Raw genomic sequence first — 14,494 nt, 5'->3', positions numbered from 1 at the left:
GGCTTGAGGGTTTGACTCAAGTTTAACAGGAAAACATCCAAAATCCTAAGTTTGAACTTGTTTTGGGTTCTTGATCTCCCCACAGCACCAGGATGTAACCGAAATATGGACCCAGCAGACTCATCACGTAGACCAGCGGTCCCCAACCCCCGGGCCTCGGACCGGTAAAGGTCCGTGAGTCGTTTGGTACCGGGAAATGTATGGTTTTCAGGGTTTTTATCGGTTTTCAGCGTTATTTTGTTATCGTTTTTATCGTTAACTCGGTTTTCCTGGGTCTTTTCACGTATGTTATGAATAAATCTTCTTTTTTTCGGTACCGGTACTAGTTTTATTTTGTTGTATTTATCCGCGACACCTTAAAGGCCGGTCCGTGAAAATATTGTCGGGCATAAACCGGTCGGTGGCGCAAAAAAGGTTGGGGACCGCTGGCGTAGACAGCTCAACATTCACTGCAAACACCAGTTTCCTTTAATCACCCACTGAAGTATCTCCGTGTTCATCTGTTGCTTTATCTGCTGGTTTCTCCTCGACTCCAGTCCTCATCCACTCCTAACATTTATTTCTTGGTGGTACCATTCATCAGACACTTTTCTCCGTCTCAGCCCGTCTGAGCTCGCCTGATCAGTCTGCATCCATTTTTAAAAGACTTCATCTTTCCTCTGGGGAAACGCGGTTTCATTCGTAACATTAGGATCCTTTCTCAGCGCTCATTCATCACCACTTATTAATACGAGATACCGACACAGTATCAGATTCAGCTGAGTACAGGAGCAGCTTTTGATCTCCTGCAGCCTTTTTACAGATTTAAGATGCTGCAGGGTTGGATATCAGGTTGTTCGTTTATCGTCTGTACTCTGCTGAATCTTTCTGTTGGATACCAGCAGGACCTCCACCTGCCTCCATCTTCCTGACATCAACATTCACACGCAGCGTGTAAGAGCAGTAATCTCTATAAAAACTCGTTTTCATTCAGTCTTTTCAACTCTTGGTTCTGGGCGATGGGATAAAGTGCCATCCTACCTGCTGTTTAAATATTTTATATGTGAGGGGCAGCCTATCAGAGGAGTGGGAGGAGCTAAAGCAGCCAGTTTCAGTACTTCCTTTACAGTCCAGGATTACAGGATTGACTGTTTTCTGATGAGCTGAAGGTTAAGTTTATCATTTAGCTGTATAATATATATAATACTATGTAAGTCTTCGGCTCATGATCGTCTCTCATCCCCCCACCCCTCCCCACCCCTCCCCACTGTGATTTTTGGGCTTCATCGGCTCGTATCATCTCATCAGCTGCTGAGCACCATTTCACAGCTGCTGCCGTTTTGCCCCATTGCTGCCGAGTTTTATACCCACACCGGTGGGTTTTCCTTCTGGCTGACTGGTTGGTCTGGTCTGTGAGTCACAGGTGAGATTGAGGCTGAGAAAAGGGCAACCCTGGTTTCTCCGTCAGGCTGCTGCTACTGTGGCCTTTCTCCTTACTGTATGAGAGTACCTGGTTTTCTTTTATAGAATAGGCCTGTATTTTCATTGTACGGTACAATGAAATGGTGGGTGACCACACCAACTGGGCTGGAATTAAATATAAAGAGTAGACAGCAGGAAAACAGGAGAAATAGACAAAAATAAGAGAGAGGTGCACATTAGAGAACAGTTTCAAAGTGCTTGAAAGAAGTGAAAAGGACTGAACAGAGTCTGTGTGAGTGTCCTATGTGCCCCACCTGGAGCCTCCAGTGTTTTGGGTGGTGTTAATGACCCTCTGTGCAGCCTCTCTATCATGGCCCCTGAGTACAAACTCCAGGCAGGAGGAGAGCACGCTCTCCACTGAGGAGCTGAAGCAGCAGCAGCTCCTGGTCCAGGTTCTTCTTCCTCAGGAGACGGAGGAAGTGCAGCAGCTGCTGGGCCTTTGTTACCAGGGCGATGGTGTTGTGGGTCCACATCAGCACAGATTGATGGATTTTTAAAAACTTATCATTAACCTATTAAAAAGACATACGAGTGGGTTTGCAGTTTATGTTCTCAGCATCAAAGAAATGAAAACCCAAAGGAAAGAGACGACGCCACCGGCACTTTACAGCCTCAGCCAGAGTAAATAGAGTCGAGGTAAACAGAGGTTTGTTCTGTGACTGCCATCGTGGCGAGGATTATACAGCTGGAGTAAGAAAACAGGATTCGTTTGACTGCAATCTGCACTCTACGGACATATACCTGCGATTACATTTACAACTGTAACTGTAACCAAACACGAGCTTTTCCTAATCCAAACCAAACAACTAGCATAGCAATAACTGAACAAGCAGTTTTCTTAGAAATCAGTTATCAACCAATTATAAACATTATCATTTCATAGTTTAATGGCAGATAACTTCTAAGTTTAGCTATAAATTACATACATTTTCCAGTTTTCTTGGACCATTGCTGCGGGCTTTTCAGCAGGAGCACAGTGAGAGCGATTGTGTAACCACTGCAGACGTCCTGCAGATCCTGGGATGAAGTTTTGGCTTCTTTTCATATCAAATAATCTGCTCTCCAGGTGAATTTCCTGCTTAATATATGGTTTCCTGGTGCACTGAAGAAAGAACTTGTCTGAGCTTTAAATGTAGGCGTTGTTTCAAAGAGGATTTTTGTTCAAGCATACTCTCTGTTTTTCATGTGGCTGCAGTCGGCTTAGCATACAGATAATACTCGTTAGTAACTGGAGGTCAGTCCTTAAACACTCTCCCTCCTCCAACGTGCTGGCCACTTGCTTACATCCTCATCTTTTAATTCTTTCAGTACGCTCGGCTGCCTGAGAATGTATTAACAGGCTGGACATTCATCAAAGTGACATTATTCGCATTCATCCTCCCCTCTGCCGGCGCTCCACATGTTTAAGATTAATTTACAGGGACGAAGGAAACGCTGGAGAATAGACTGTCTTTTAACCGTGACTGCAGAGGAGTGTTCAGTCATATGCAAACAACAGAAGCTCCTTTAACCCAAAAGCATCTTTGGCCAAGATGACCAAACAATCCATCAAAGTCCTTATGAACTCGAGTTAGAGATAATCACCGATCAACACCTGCTTCCTAACATCAGCAGCTCAGAGCAGCTGAACTCACCTGAGACTGTAGGAATCACCAATACATATGAGTTCATGTGTTCAGTCTTCATCTCATGTCCCTCCTGTTTGTATGAACAGCAAAGTTTATTAACTGTTTGGGAGATTTTCCCTGAACAATCAGCCAACCCTCGCTCATGAAGTGCACATGACTCCATCTGTAGATTCACCACGAGCCTCTCACGCCACTCAAACCCAGAGTTTGTTTCTTGCGTATTTTTTGTGAAAATGTCATAACCCCCCCACTGAAGCAGAGATTCAGCTGAGTTTCTGAGTCGCCAGCAGCAGGATCCTCATGTGCGTCTCCAAAGTTGTTGTGAACTTGTTAGTTATGCCTCTCTGCAGCCGGCATGACTTCTTTATGCAGAAGGTGTTCTGGTTCAGAGCACTGAGGAATCAGCTCTGTGGCCACCGCTGTTATTCCAGCACCAACATTTCCCCTGCTCCACAACAACAGCAACAAACTTTATTTATATAGCACATTTAAAAACCAGTGGTGTACCAAAGTGCTTAACATGCAAGAGGGTAAGATGAAGTAACTATGGCTATGGCAAGGTACCAAAACATGCTAGCAGGTTAAATGGTATTAAAACACAAAAGCAAAAGAAATGCATATAAAAGCATAAAAGAGAAATAAGTGTAAAGGATAAAACAGTCAAAAATTTTAAAAATGATTAAAAGTAATTACTAAAAGTAACTAATAAACCGAAGATAAGAATAAGCATTAAGCTAACTAACAAGCAAGTGTTAACTGGTAGAAAAGGCTTCAGAGTGCTGTTAGCATCTCCTAATAACCAGTGAGTGAAAACACATCAGTGTGGAGGAGGGGGACGGTCCTCAACACATAAGGGTACCAGCAGGACACAAACCAACGTCTCCGGCATGTAAACACAGCATGTATCCACATTTATGTGACTATTATCTGTTAGAAGACAGCATTGCTGCAGCTGGTGCATAAGAACATCAGCATGATGGGCAGAAACCCTGTTATGACTCGTCTGAATAACGTCTCAGTGAGTGGCCACGTTGCAGTCTACACTGTGAGGGGGTCTTTCTTTGGACTCAGACAAATGTCTGTAACCTGTTTGCCGTCGGGCATCTCTGCTGATGAAACTGAGCTGTGAAGCTTCTCTCACAGGAGTCGGGGAAAGGAACGTATTCAAAGTGCAACAGAGCAAAGTGCAGAATTGGTTTTATTGTAAAATTCAATCCTAACTTTAATCACCAAAGGCACATTTTTGGTGTCCCAGTAGCACAACTCTTATTTCGGTCCAGGTCGGGGGGGGCGTTGTTCCAGGCAGAGAGGCCCAGATGTTCGTCTCGTCCTAGTCAGACACCTGAACCACGTCAACAAAGTAGCAGCTTTACTCCGAGTCGCTCCGTAATGATGGATCACCTTGTGTCTAAGGAAGAGGCGTCGCTTCAAAGAAACTTATTTCCATCACCTGCATTAAACTGTTCTTCCTGTCACTACTCAGAGCTCGTGACACAGGTGAGGGTGGGAAGGTGGATAGATTGGTAAATCGACAGCTTCACATTAACACTAACTTCTCACCAGCACAGCGGAGCGCTGCAGCGTTTATATCACACCTGACGCCACATCAAACCTGCTGTCAGTTCGCCTCACCTGTGAACAAGACCCTGAGACACCTAAACTCTGATCCAGGGTGGGTCCACTTCACCCACCTCAGACTTGGGGGTGCTAATTCTCCTTCACCCCACTTCTCACGCTCATTTAACTGCCCCAGTGTGAGGTGGGGGTCACCACCCCAAAGCCAAATGAATGACATCATGAGCAGATAAGATTTCCTTCAACATCTTCAGAGTCATTATTTTGGTTTGTCCTCTTCACACCGTGATGTGTGCTCTATCTTGGTTTCTGCAACTGTACCTGTAGAAAAGCACTCTTAACCTCTCAGATGGACCATTCATTGTAACCGAGGCGCTGATCGCCTTTCTTCGTTTTCTGTTTCAGGACGAGAAGAACCAGGTGCTGACCACCAACATCTGGCTACAGCTGGTGAGTTTTCCTTCTGATGATTATAGAAAAGGGTCCAGACGGTTCTTACGCTAACTGTAAAACATTAGTTTTCACACTGACTGTATAAAGATGCACATGAACGTTACATCTATTAATGTTGTTCTTAGCTCATGCTTGTGGTGCTCAGGTGAGCCGCCTTTACCTGTCAGGTACGCTGGAAACATCAGCGAGTCTTTTTCCTCTTTTCTGTCTTTTTCATATGTTTTTACATTTGCAGCCGAGGCTGAGCGCGTTCTACGCCTCAGTGAGGATCCGTGTATTTCCCAACATGTCAAACTTTATCTTGAGGGTATGTTTGTGCCAGCTTTGGCATTTACAAATGGCGGTCCCTTTTTGGGGGGAGTTTAGTGTAATGATCCATAACTCACTGCCGGAGGATTAGTTATCTCATCAGCGGCTCAAGATACGAGCTAGCCCTCCACCCAGCCTCCCCCTGCCGTCACCTACAGAGAGTTAAAGCAGGGTGTCCGTCAGCCGTTGCAGGCGGGAGTATCGGTGGCAGTCGGGATGGCGAGCAAACTGACTGTGGGCAAAATAAAGCGAGTAAACACTGACGATGAATAAAAGCCTGCAGCCACACCGCCCCATCCTTCCACAGAGGATGAACTCCAGCTCTGCCACTTGACCCAGATACAGTGAGTTTGCTGTGATGGAGAAAAACTCCAAAAAGCAGCGCCAGCGCCGCCTCTCTGTTTCCACGAATGCTCCGTGAGCCTCGCCACCTCCTGCTCTTTGACGCTTTACATCTTCTCTGTTCGCTTTGAGCCGGTCTCGCTCGGAGGAAAGCCAGTTTTCTTTGTTTTCCTCGGGCAGGCCTGACTCTGGTGTGAATGTCAAAGCTAATGGAGAGCGCAGGAATCCATTAAGAGAGCTCCTTAAGCCCATTTCACACAGCTGTCCAAATTTAATTAGGTTTCATATCAGGGCCTGTGGAATGTGTGTTTGTAGGCTGCACTAATCCGGCCTAATCTGCTCCTCTCGCATGGAAAGGTTGGTTCCTCCCCAGAGGCTCTCCCAGGACCAATGACTGTTTTGGCTTAATTTAATTTGGCTTCAGCTCCTCTTCCTCCTCCTCTGCTGCTGCTGGAGTCATTGTTCAGGGTTTTATTGTGAAGGGGAAGAATGTCTTTAAGCGAGGAGAAACATTTCTGCAGCGGGAGCTGGGAGGCTTTTTAATGTCAGAGTGTTCCTGCAGCCTTTGTTCGTTTCCTCCTGGCAGACGAGAAACTTTGACTCACTGTGAGAGTAAAAACTGCCTCCTGGATCACATTTCTTCCTTCAGGGCCTCGGAAAGAGCTTTCACGTTTATTCTGCAATGATTTTGTTGAGCATTCATCTCATTTACAAGCTGTTTGTACCCAGACGCACCGACTCAGAGCAGCATAAAGGAGCGTAAACACAGAAAAATGCAGAAATCTCATTAAAGCACGGGGGAGATGCTGTACTTTAACAGTTACTCCACTTAAAATGATTTTTCATTAATGAACAAAGCAAATAAGCAGTGAGGATATTTACCGCCTTAAACACATTAGCTGTGATGGTCTTTGGCCCTCAGGTTAAAGTTGAATTTTGGGGGTTTTGGTTTTGAGATTTATTTTCAGCTCCAGTATTTTTTATAGTTTTTAGCCCTCAGCCATGAAAGGCTGCTGCAGTGCTGAGAGCAGCAGACGCTGTAGAGCACAGAGTTTGAATATCAGTGACTTCAACCTCAAGGTCAAAGTCAGAGGTGCAAATGTAGACACTAAAGAGTCACAAACCCGGGGCACAGAGGTGTTACAGGTCTAAGCAGAAAGAGTTTATTCCTCGAAGGGGAAAGCAGGAATGAAACAAACCAAATAATGATGAATAAAATGTTCTCGATGCACTAAAATCTCACACAGTCCCACGATTGTCCTACGACCCACGACGAATGCTCCTCATGCGGATAAAAACAGGAGAGGAATTCCTCTTCCGGAGCGGGGACCAGCTTAGTCCCAGGAGGACGAGGAGAAGCCTCCCGTCTCCGTCTCATCCCTCCACCTCCACTCCGCAATCGGGTCCCTCGCTCGCTGCCATCACCTCTTCCCTCGTGTCATCGCCCTGATAACAGACAGATTCTGGCTAGAACCATCGCTTGGGAAGCTGGCCCGGCTAATAGCCATGCCGACCCTCAACACGTACTCGATCACGCATGGTTTTCCCCGCTGGTCACCGTCTCTGTCGCTGGAAACTGGGACGCTGGTATTTTGTTATTTCCTGGGTGATCAGCGTTAATGATGGCGTTGACTTCCACGCCTGTCCTACGTTTGGGTCTGAACATAACGTCCTCTGGGATTAATAACACACACAGCCACATGACATCAGTTTGTTTCCACGATGAATGCAACAATGTAACACGCAGGTATTTAATCCAGACTCCGTGGATGACTGTCATGACATCAGTCCACTACATCAAAATTACTGACGAGGATAAAAATGTTTAGAGTTGATTCAATATTAAGGGCAAAAAAAGTAAAACTGCTGTAAAATAAAAGTTGTTATCATAAGTGTGCATTCACATGCTGCCCTGTGATTGGCCGATTAGATACTCGTGTTGATAAGCGTCTGTACCTAATGAAGTGGCCAGCGAGTGTAATAAACATGAAATTCCTCTTCTTCTTGTGGTGTTGTCAGTGCAAATAATCAAATAAAATAACAGCAGCTCGAAGTTAAACCATTAAAATAAAATATCTAAAATATTGGATTTACCTCACGATTTTACTGCTTACGTCCGCCTGTGGTGACGACAGGATGTCTAATCATCTTCAGCTCTTCAGCAGCTTTTACACGTTTAGTTGTGTTGAAACAAATAATTAAAGTGTTTGGAGAGGTTTTATAATAACCTGCGGCTCTTTCAGAGTCCCAGATTCTCCCTGAAATCTTCCAGAATAAAAGCGGTGATATCGGCCTCGTCTCTGAGCTGCTGGATTTATCTGTGTGCATTTCTCTCTTTCTTTCTGAACTTATCTCGTGGATCAGTCGGCCTCTCCCTTTGTACTGTGCAGGTTTCTGTTGGTCTTATCCGGCTCTGACTTGTGAAGCTTTGGAGGCTTTGAACATCCTCCCTGCTCATTGAAATTACATGTGAGCTCTCAGAATCAAACTGGCTTCCTCGGCATGCTCTGAAGTTTCTCACGTGTTGTAGTCTCAGTGGTTTCCATGCTAATGCTAACGGAGCGAGGAGTTAATGTTGCGTTTTATTACATATTTCAGCAAACCTCATGGAGTCAACATATTCCTCCTGAAAGCTAAGAAGTAAAACGTCAGCCCAACTCTTTTAATATTTCAACAGTCGCAATAATTTAATATGTGAAATGAAAACTAAAGGCCATTGGATGAAAGCGCTCTGATCTAAATCACCAAATATCTCAAACTGGAAAATTAATTGGATTAATCTTAATATTTAATTAGTAAAACATAAAATATTTAGGCTCCTCTGTTTGCTCCGTACGTCTCAAAAACACGCTGAAAATCATCTTTAAGCTTTGCTGCTTTACACGCTCGGTGCGTCTGTGACGCTTTGACCCAGTTTCTCCAGCTTTGCTGACAGTTACAGTCGAGCAGCACGGTGCACTGATGGAAGATTCATCCAGGTGCACATTCAGGTGTTCACAAGCAAACCAGCAGCTCTGTGTTACTGATGGCTTCCATTACAATAGCTGGCCTGCGTTACCTTTGTAAGGGATCATGTGTGATCAGAGTAAATGATGGAGAATAAACCAGTAAACGATACACAGCACAAGACGTACTGGCTGGTTTGTGATGGAGCAGTTTTACACAGTCTAATGCAGGAGGCTAACATCGTTTAGCTAGCCTCCTGTAAATAATTTGGTCGAATTATTTACTTATAACTAAATAAGTATCAACGTTACATAAATGTATCTACTACAGCAGCTCTGTGTTAATGATGGCTTCCATTACAATAGCTGGCCTGCGTTTCTTTTTGCCGCTGCCACCTACTGGTGAAACTAAATATCACTTTAACACCACATCAGATGGGAGCAAACGAGCTGTTTGCTCTGTGCTATGATGTAATGATGTAAACTTCGGTCAGAACAAAAGCAAAACGAGGGGAGCACGACCACATTCAAAGAACAAGAATTCTTAGCCTTGTTTTTAACACTCAGGGTGCCACAACACCAAACCCCATAATCCAAACTCTCGGCGTCACTTAACACCGGATAAAAGAGCTGAGATCCGCAGGTTTGTTGTTGGTGTGAATGTGAGGAAGAAGATAATCCAGCTGTGATCCCTGATAATGCTGAGTAATTACAGAGTGAGAAGAGAGCCCGTTTTACACCATGACACGGTTGGAAATGTGTATTTGGTGAAGTCGAACTGTTAGTGAAACACTTTTATTGATCTGTCAGATGAACAAATCTGCAGTGATGCAGCAGCAACTGAGCCTGTGGGCGTTTATCCAAACACGCCTCAGTGTGTGGTCCAACCAGTGAGGCTGGTTTACTCTGTGATGCTTAAAAAATAAGGGATGACATTTCTTTGACAGACACGATGATGAAAGGACATTAATGGTAATGGACACTTTTATGTTTCTTGTGTCGCTCAGTTTAAAAGTTATTTTAATATGCACAGCGTCACATTTTTGTCAAACATCAGATGCGCCCTGCATTTTTATTTTTTATAAACATCAGAGCCTTTTTGAGGGGAAATATCTTTGCAACAGTTCAGCTCTCAGTGGAGTCCTCCGGGAAAAACATCTCAACTCAGTGACAGGAAGTAAACAAGATGAAGAGGGATGTGTGCGACCTTCAGTCACCACAGCCTCAACCCGTCAGCACGGACCACAGAACTCGGAGAGGCTCGGAGACGTAACGAGGGCCGAGCCTGCCGGGGAGCCAAGTATGCAAATGAGGCGATTCTTGGCGGCGCTCCGTCCTCTCTCAAACACCCGGAGCTAACAATGGCTGTTACATAAGATTCATCAGTGTAATCTGGATTTCACCAGCTGAGATTTGGAGGTCAGGCAAACACAGGCCAGCTGCTGCTGATCACACAGAAGAATCACATCTGTGTGATTTCACTGTTGGTGCATCGGTTATGTTTATTTCCCTCTGCAGGTTTCACAAAAATACACTGACTTTGTGGAAAACCGTGTTTACATTAATTTTTATATGAACTTATTTTCATTTTTCTGTGTAATTTTGAGTATGTATTATGTTAAGATGCGCTTTTATTTTATTGATTTATTTATTTTCTCCCCCTTTTAATCTGCAGTGGTTCAGTCCAGAATCTATTTGGGCTGTGGCTCAACCAATTAACCATCACCACCTCAACTGGTCAGCTGGTTTATTTGTGAAGGTGTGATTGGTCCATGTGGATTTTTTTTCTGTTTCCTGTTTTTTATTTAAAGAAGCCGAAACGCGTCGGTCACTTAATAAATCTGTTCCCGGTTACTTTAAGCATCGGTGGAGTGTTCATGTCATCAAACGATGTTTACATACAAGTTTTTTTAAGAAAGACCCAAAAACAGGAAACATTAGCCAACAACATACAGAATATTTAAACCCAAACCATCAGGTCATAAACCTGGAGGATTAAAAGCAAGAGTGGACACGTTAGCTCAGCTGATCTGAAAAACACGAATGATCCGTTCGTCTCTGAGCAGAAATGTTGACCTAAAATAATAATATTGCAAAGCTGCTCCATTCTTCAGCATGGAAACCAACAAGTGTTAATGTTAGCATCATCATACTGGGGCACTTTATGGTAATATGGCAGGAAAACTACAATACTGGCTGATTTTTGAAGGGGGCTAAAAATAACTGCTGTTGACGTGGATGACCTTCATGTGAAGTCTGACCATCACAGTGTCGAGATCCTGCTTTGTAACTCACTGAATGCATCATTTCCATCTGCACAGAGCGCCAAATAAAGTCTGCGACTCCACACAAACACATGTGGGTACAAGGTGGGTCGGTCCATTGGTAACACTGGGTTTTTGTATGCGTGTTTGCAGTACTGGACAGATTTCTACCTGCAGTGGAACACGTCCGACTATCCAGGCGTGACCAACGTCAGGTTCCCCGACAGCCAGATCTGGAGGCCCGACATCCTGCTGTACAACAGGTACCTCTGTGCTGCGGGATAGCAGCCGGACCACTCGGTAACGGAGCTGGGAAGAGATTACTCCGCCTTTTGTTCTCACAGAATAAATGTATCCCAGTGTGTTAGCTGCACAGCTGATAACCTCTGACACGATCTTTAGAGCAGCACGTACAGACTAAAGTTTCCTGGTGTAGCCGGAGCGTCACGATCGTTCGTCTTCTGGTCAATTTGTAAAGTTTCTGAAAGAAATCAATAAACCAGAAATCAGTTTGTCTCCTGGTGGAAGCCAAAGACATCTCTCAGTTTGAGGTTTTATTTCTTTGTTGTGATTGTGTTAAAAAGCCGAGTCAGCCCTCCTGTTATAGATGCTAAAGTTAGGCTCTCTCCTGTAAGCATGAACACCTCGCTGTTAACATCAGGGCTGTGGGAGGCTCTCTGCTGGTGGCACTGCAGCTCATTAACCCAGCAGCAAAGTTTGATCCTTGGAAGTGGAGGGGGTGGGGGTGGGGGGTTGTCAGAGGGAATATTGACCTGGCTGGCTTTAATGAGACAGACCCAGCTCACAGGACCAGAGCCTGACGGTGAATGATTATCAGCCAGTGGGTTCACTTTTACAGCAAACTTCCTGTCTGCCATTTCTGTTGGATGAGACCTTATAACATTTAGCTTTGCATCGCTGTACTTCAGTCTTATTACGTGTTGGCTGACGCATTCATTGATACCGATACATCTGCATCTGAGCTTTTATTGGCAGATGGCTCCAGTTCTCCCAGAGCAGGAGGGACTGTACAATCAAAAGTCCATAAAAACTGAAAATGTTGTGGTTTTAAACCAGTGAATCATCATTTTTTAAAATGGAAGTTTCTATAAATAATAAGAAGGACACAGAGAACCCAGACCTCCACCCGGGCAGCTCGCTCAGAGGTCAGAGGTCAAATGTGACATGATATACTTGGATGCAAACTATAAAGTGATATTTAGAATGTACCAGTATCATTGTCTATATGCTGTCAATGCAAACAATGTCAGTAAAAAACAGCTCTGTATAGCATTATTATCACTTTGACCTTCAGGTCAATCTACTGACCTTGAAGGAAAGGTCAAAGGTCACATGATATTTTGAATTTTCATATGGTACTTTCTATATGTTTCTATATACACAGCACAATCATAGTTTCTAAATTTTAAAGCTTTTTGTCAATTTTCCACCAATAAATCTTTAAGTTGACCTTTGAGATCTTGCTGAACAAAACTCTTCCAGCCATCCTGACAGAATGACACGCAAACGCTCAAAACCACTGACAGGGCGATGACTCGTGTTCCCAAACTATTGTCTGGTGGAAACTCATCGGGGAAGTCACTAACAGATCTCATTCATCTAAATATTTCTGAAGATCGTGTGTACTCCGGGGTCGTTAAGGTAATAAATCAATAAATAGCAATAAAGGACTGCACTGTGTTACTTTTAAGAAAAGTAATGAGTAACATGTCAAATAGAGATTACTTTGAGTAACAACCCAAACACTGATCTTCAGCAGCAGATAAAGAAACCCGACAAAGAGCCCAAATCTTTGGCCGCGCCTCTAAACTCATCAGATCTGAAGTCGAATAAGCGTCAGCATTATCCAATCTTTAAGTGATGATCTGATGAATCCTGCTTCTGGGTCCAAACGCCTCTGCATTTAAAACGGCTGTTGTGTTTTTAACATGTTGTAATGCTTTGTATCTTGTTCTATTTAATCTCAACAAGCCCCTAAAAACAGTCAGTGATCACTGTCGGCCTCTCTCGGTTTTTATTACCACTGTTCATTTTAAACTTCAGTGTTTAAACCCCTACACTGTAACTACAGCCCAGCCCATGCAGCAGTATATTAATGACTAACCTGGTATTGTGGATGGATTATCTCAGCTGTTCTCCTGACTGAAGTTTAGTCCTTTTACAGCATCCTGCCATGCGATTGCATTTGTCCCTAACCATCGGGAACCCTCACGTTAACTTTTATCGAGTGGAAAAAAGTTAGCGTTCATCCTCCAGCTTCACTGTGTTTATGCTATGCTAACATAGCTGTGTCACTAGCGATCACGTAGGACATCATTATATAGCAGCTAGCCCAACTTCAGTAACCCTACAAACGTCACTGCTGTTTAGTTTTCTGTCTTCATTTATGTTGGAAGTGATAGCAGAGCTGTACGTTTGAATGTTTCAGAAATCTCTCAGTCAGAACATGCTATATCATGTTTAGGTGGAAGCTAGCGAGTAGGGTTGCCAACTCCCTGAAAAATAAATAAGGGACACCTGGTGGCCGGGGCCGGGCAACCCAGTTGTCTTCACCCTTCCCAGTGTGGTGAATTTTGTAGCTCTTTTTTTTGTGTGTGAAATTTTTTTTTCAACCATTTGACTTGAAGTTGATTTAAGTAGATGCATATTCTTTGTGATATGAACATATGGGAGACAAATGATCATTTAGCCATTTATTTTTAGCTCAAAGTGACAACATTAACACAATGAAACAGGTCTCTTTCTTAAACAGAAGCCTGTCATGCTTAACTTTTGAGAATATAAGTAAATCTTTCTTTAAAAGAACTCTGTCCTGCTTAACTTAAAATTATATAAATTAATAGAAAACAATAGAACGAAACACATTCTTGTAACAGTGCACATTTAGTGCTTTTAGTACAATTGGCTTCAGTTGAGGTATTATTTCAGCTTTTCTAATGCTAATCAGCTGCTGCCGTTTGTAAACCCGCTTGTTCCCATGATTACGCATCATAACTCATCACCATTATTCATCTATGTATTACTTTTATGTATTAGTCATCTATTTGTTGTAATCATCTATCCTTGCAGTTGTTCATTACACAAAATAAATTATATTATCACACTTCTGGCCACATAGCGCTGATATTCACTGCACATGCCCACATTAACCTTAACCAGAGGGTTTAAAAAAAACAAACCAGTGTTTACAGACCATATCTGCTTCTGCCGTGGCCTGGTGGACAAAAAATTGGTTAAGGGTTCCCCGAGCTTTCACCCCCCTCATGTTCTTCATGTGCCCACCATTAGAAGCATGCCTATGGAAAAAGTGCGCCGGCACACAGTGCAGTGCGCTTTATAGGTGTTGTCGTGCACTTTTCCAGCCAGGTGTTTTCCTTTTCCCATTCCTCCCAGTACTTTTGCAGCCTTTTTTTTCTTTCTCTGAGGGGAACAAACATTGCTGGTCTAATGCTGGGCTTACACTGCATTACACATTTTGAGCCGATCTTTGAGTCGT

General features: G+C 43.7%; 1 protein-coding gene across 1 annotated transcript in view; it reads left to right on the top strand.

Annotated features, from left to right (window-relative positions):
• Nucleotides 1-14,494, top strand: part of LOC116315090 (neuronal acetylcholine receptor subunit alpha-7) — a 52,129-nt gene that overhangs the window by 10,534 nt on the left and 27,101 nt on the right. Inside the window, exons 5-6 of the mRNA XM_031733258.2 lie at nt 5,070-5,114; nt 11,131-11,240. Of these exons, the coding sequence (XP_031589118.2) occupies nt 5,070-5,114; nt 11,131-11,240 (155 nt within the window). The remainder of the gene's footprint in view (nt 1-5,069; nt 5,115-11,130; nt 11,241-14,494) is intronic.

Source organism: Oreochromis aureus, linkage group 7, assembly GCF_013358895.1.
Source record: "Oreochromis aureus strain Israel breed Guangdong linkage group 7, ZZ_aureus, whole genome shotgun sequence".
Lineage (NCBI taxonomy): Eukaryota > Metazoa > Chordata > Actinopteri > Cichliformes > Cichlidae > Oreochromis > Oreochromis aureus.
The sequence above is the reverse complement of the archived record's forward strand: the minus strand, read 5'-3'. Positions and strand labels throughout refer to the sequence as shown.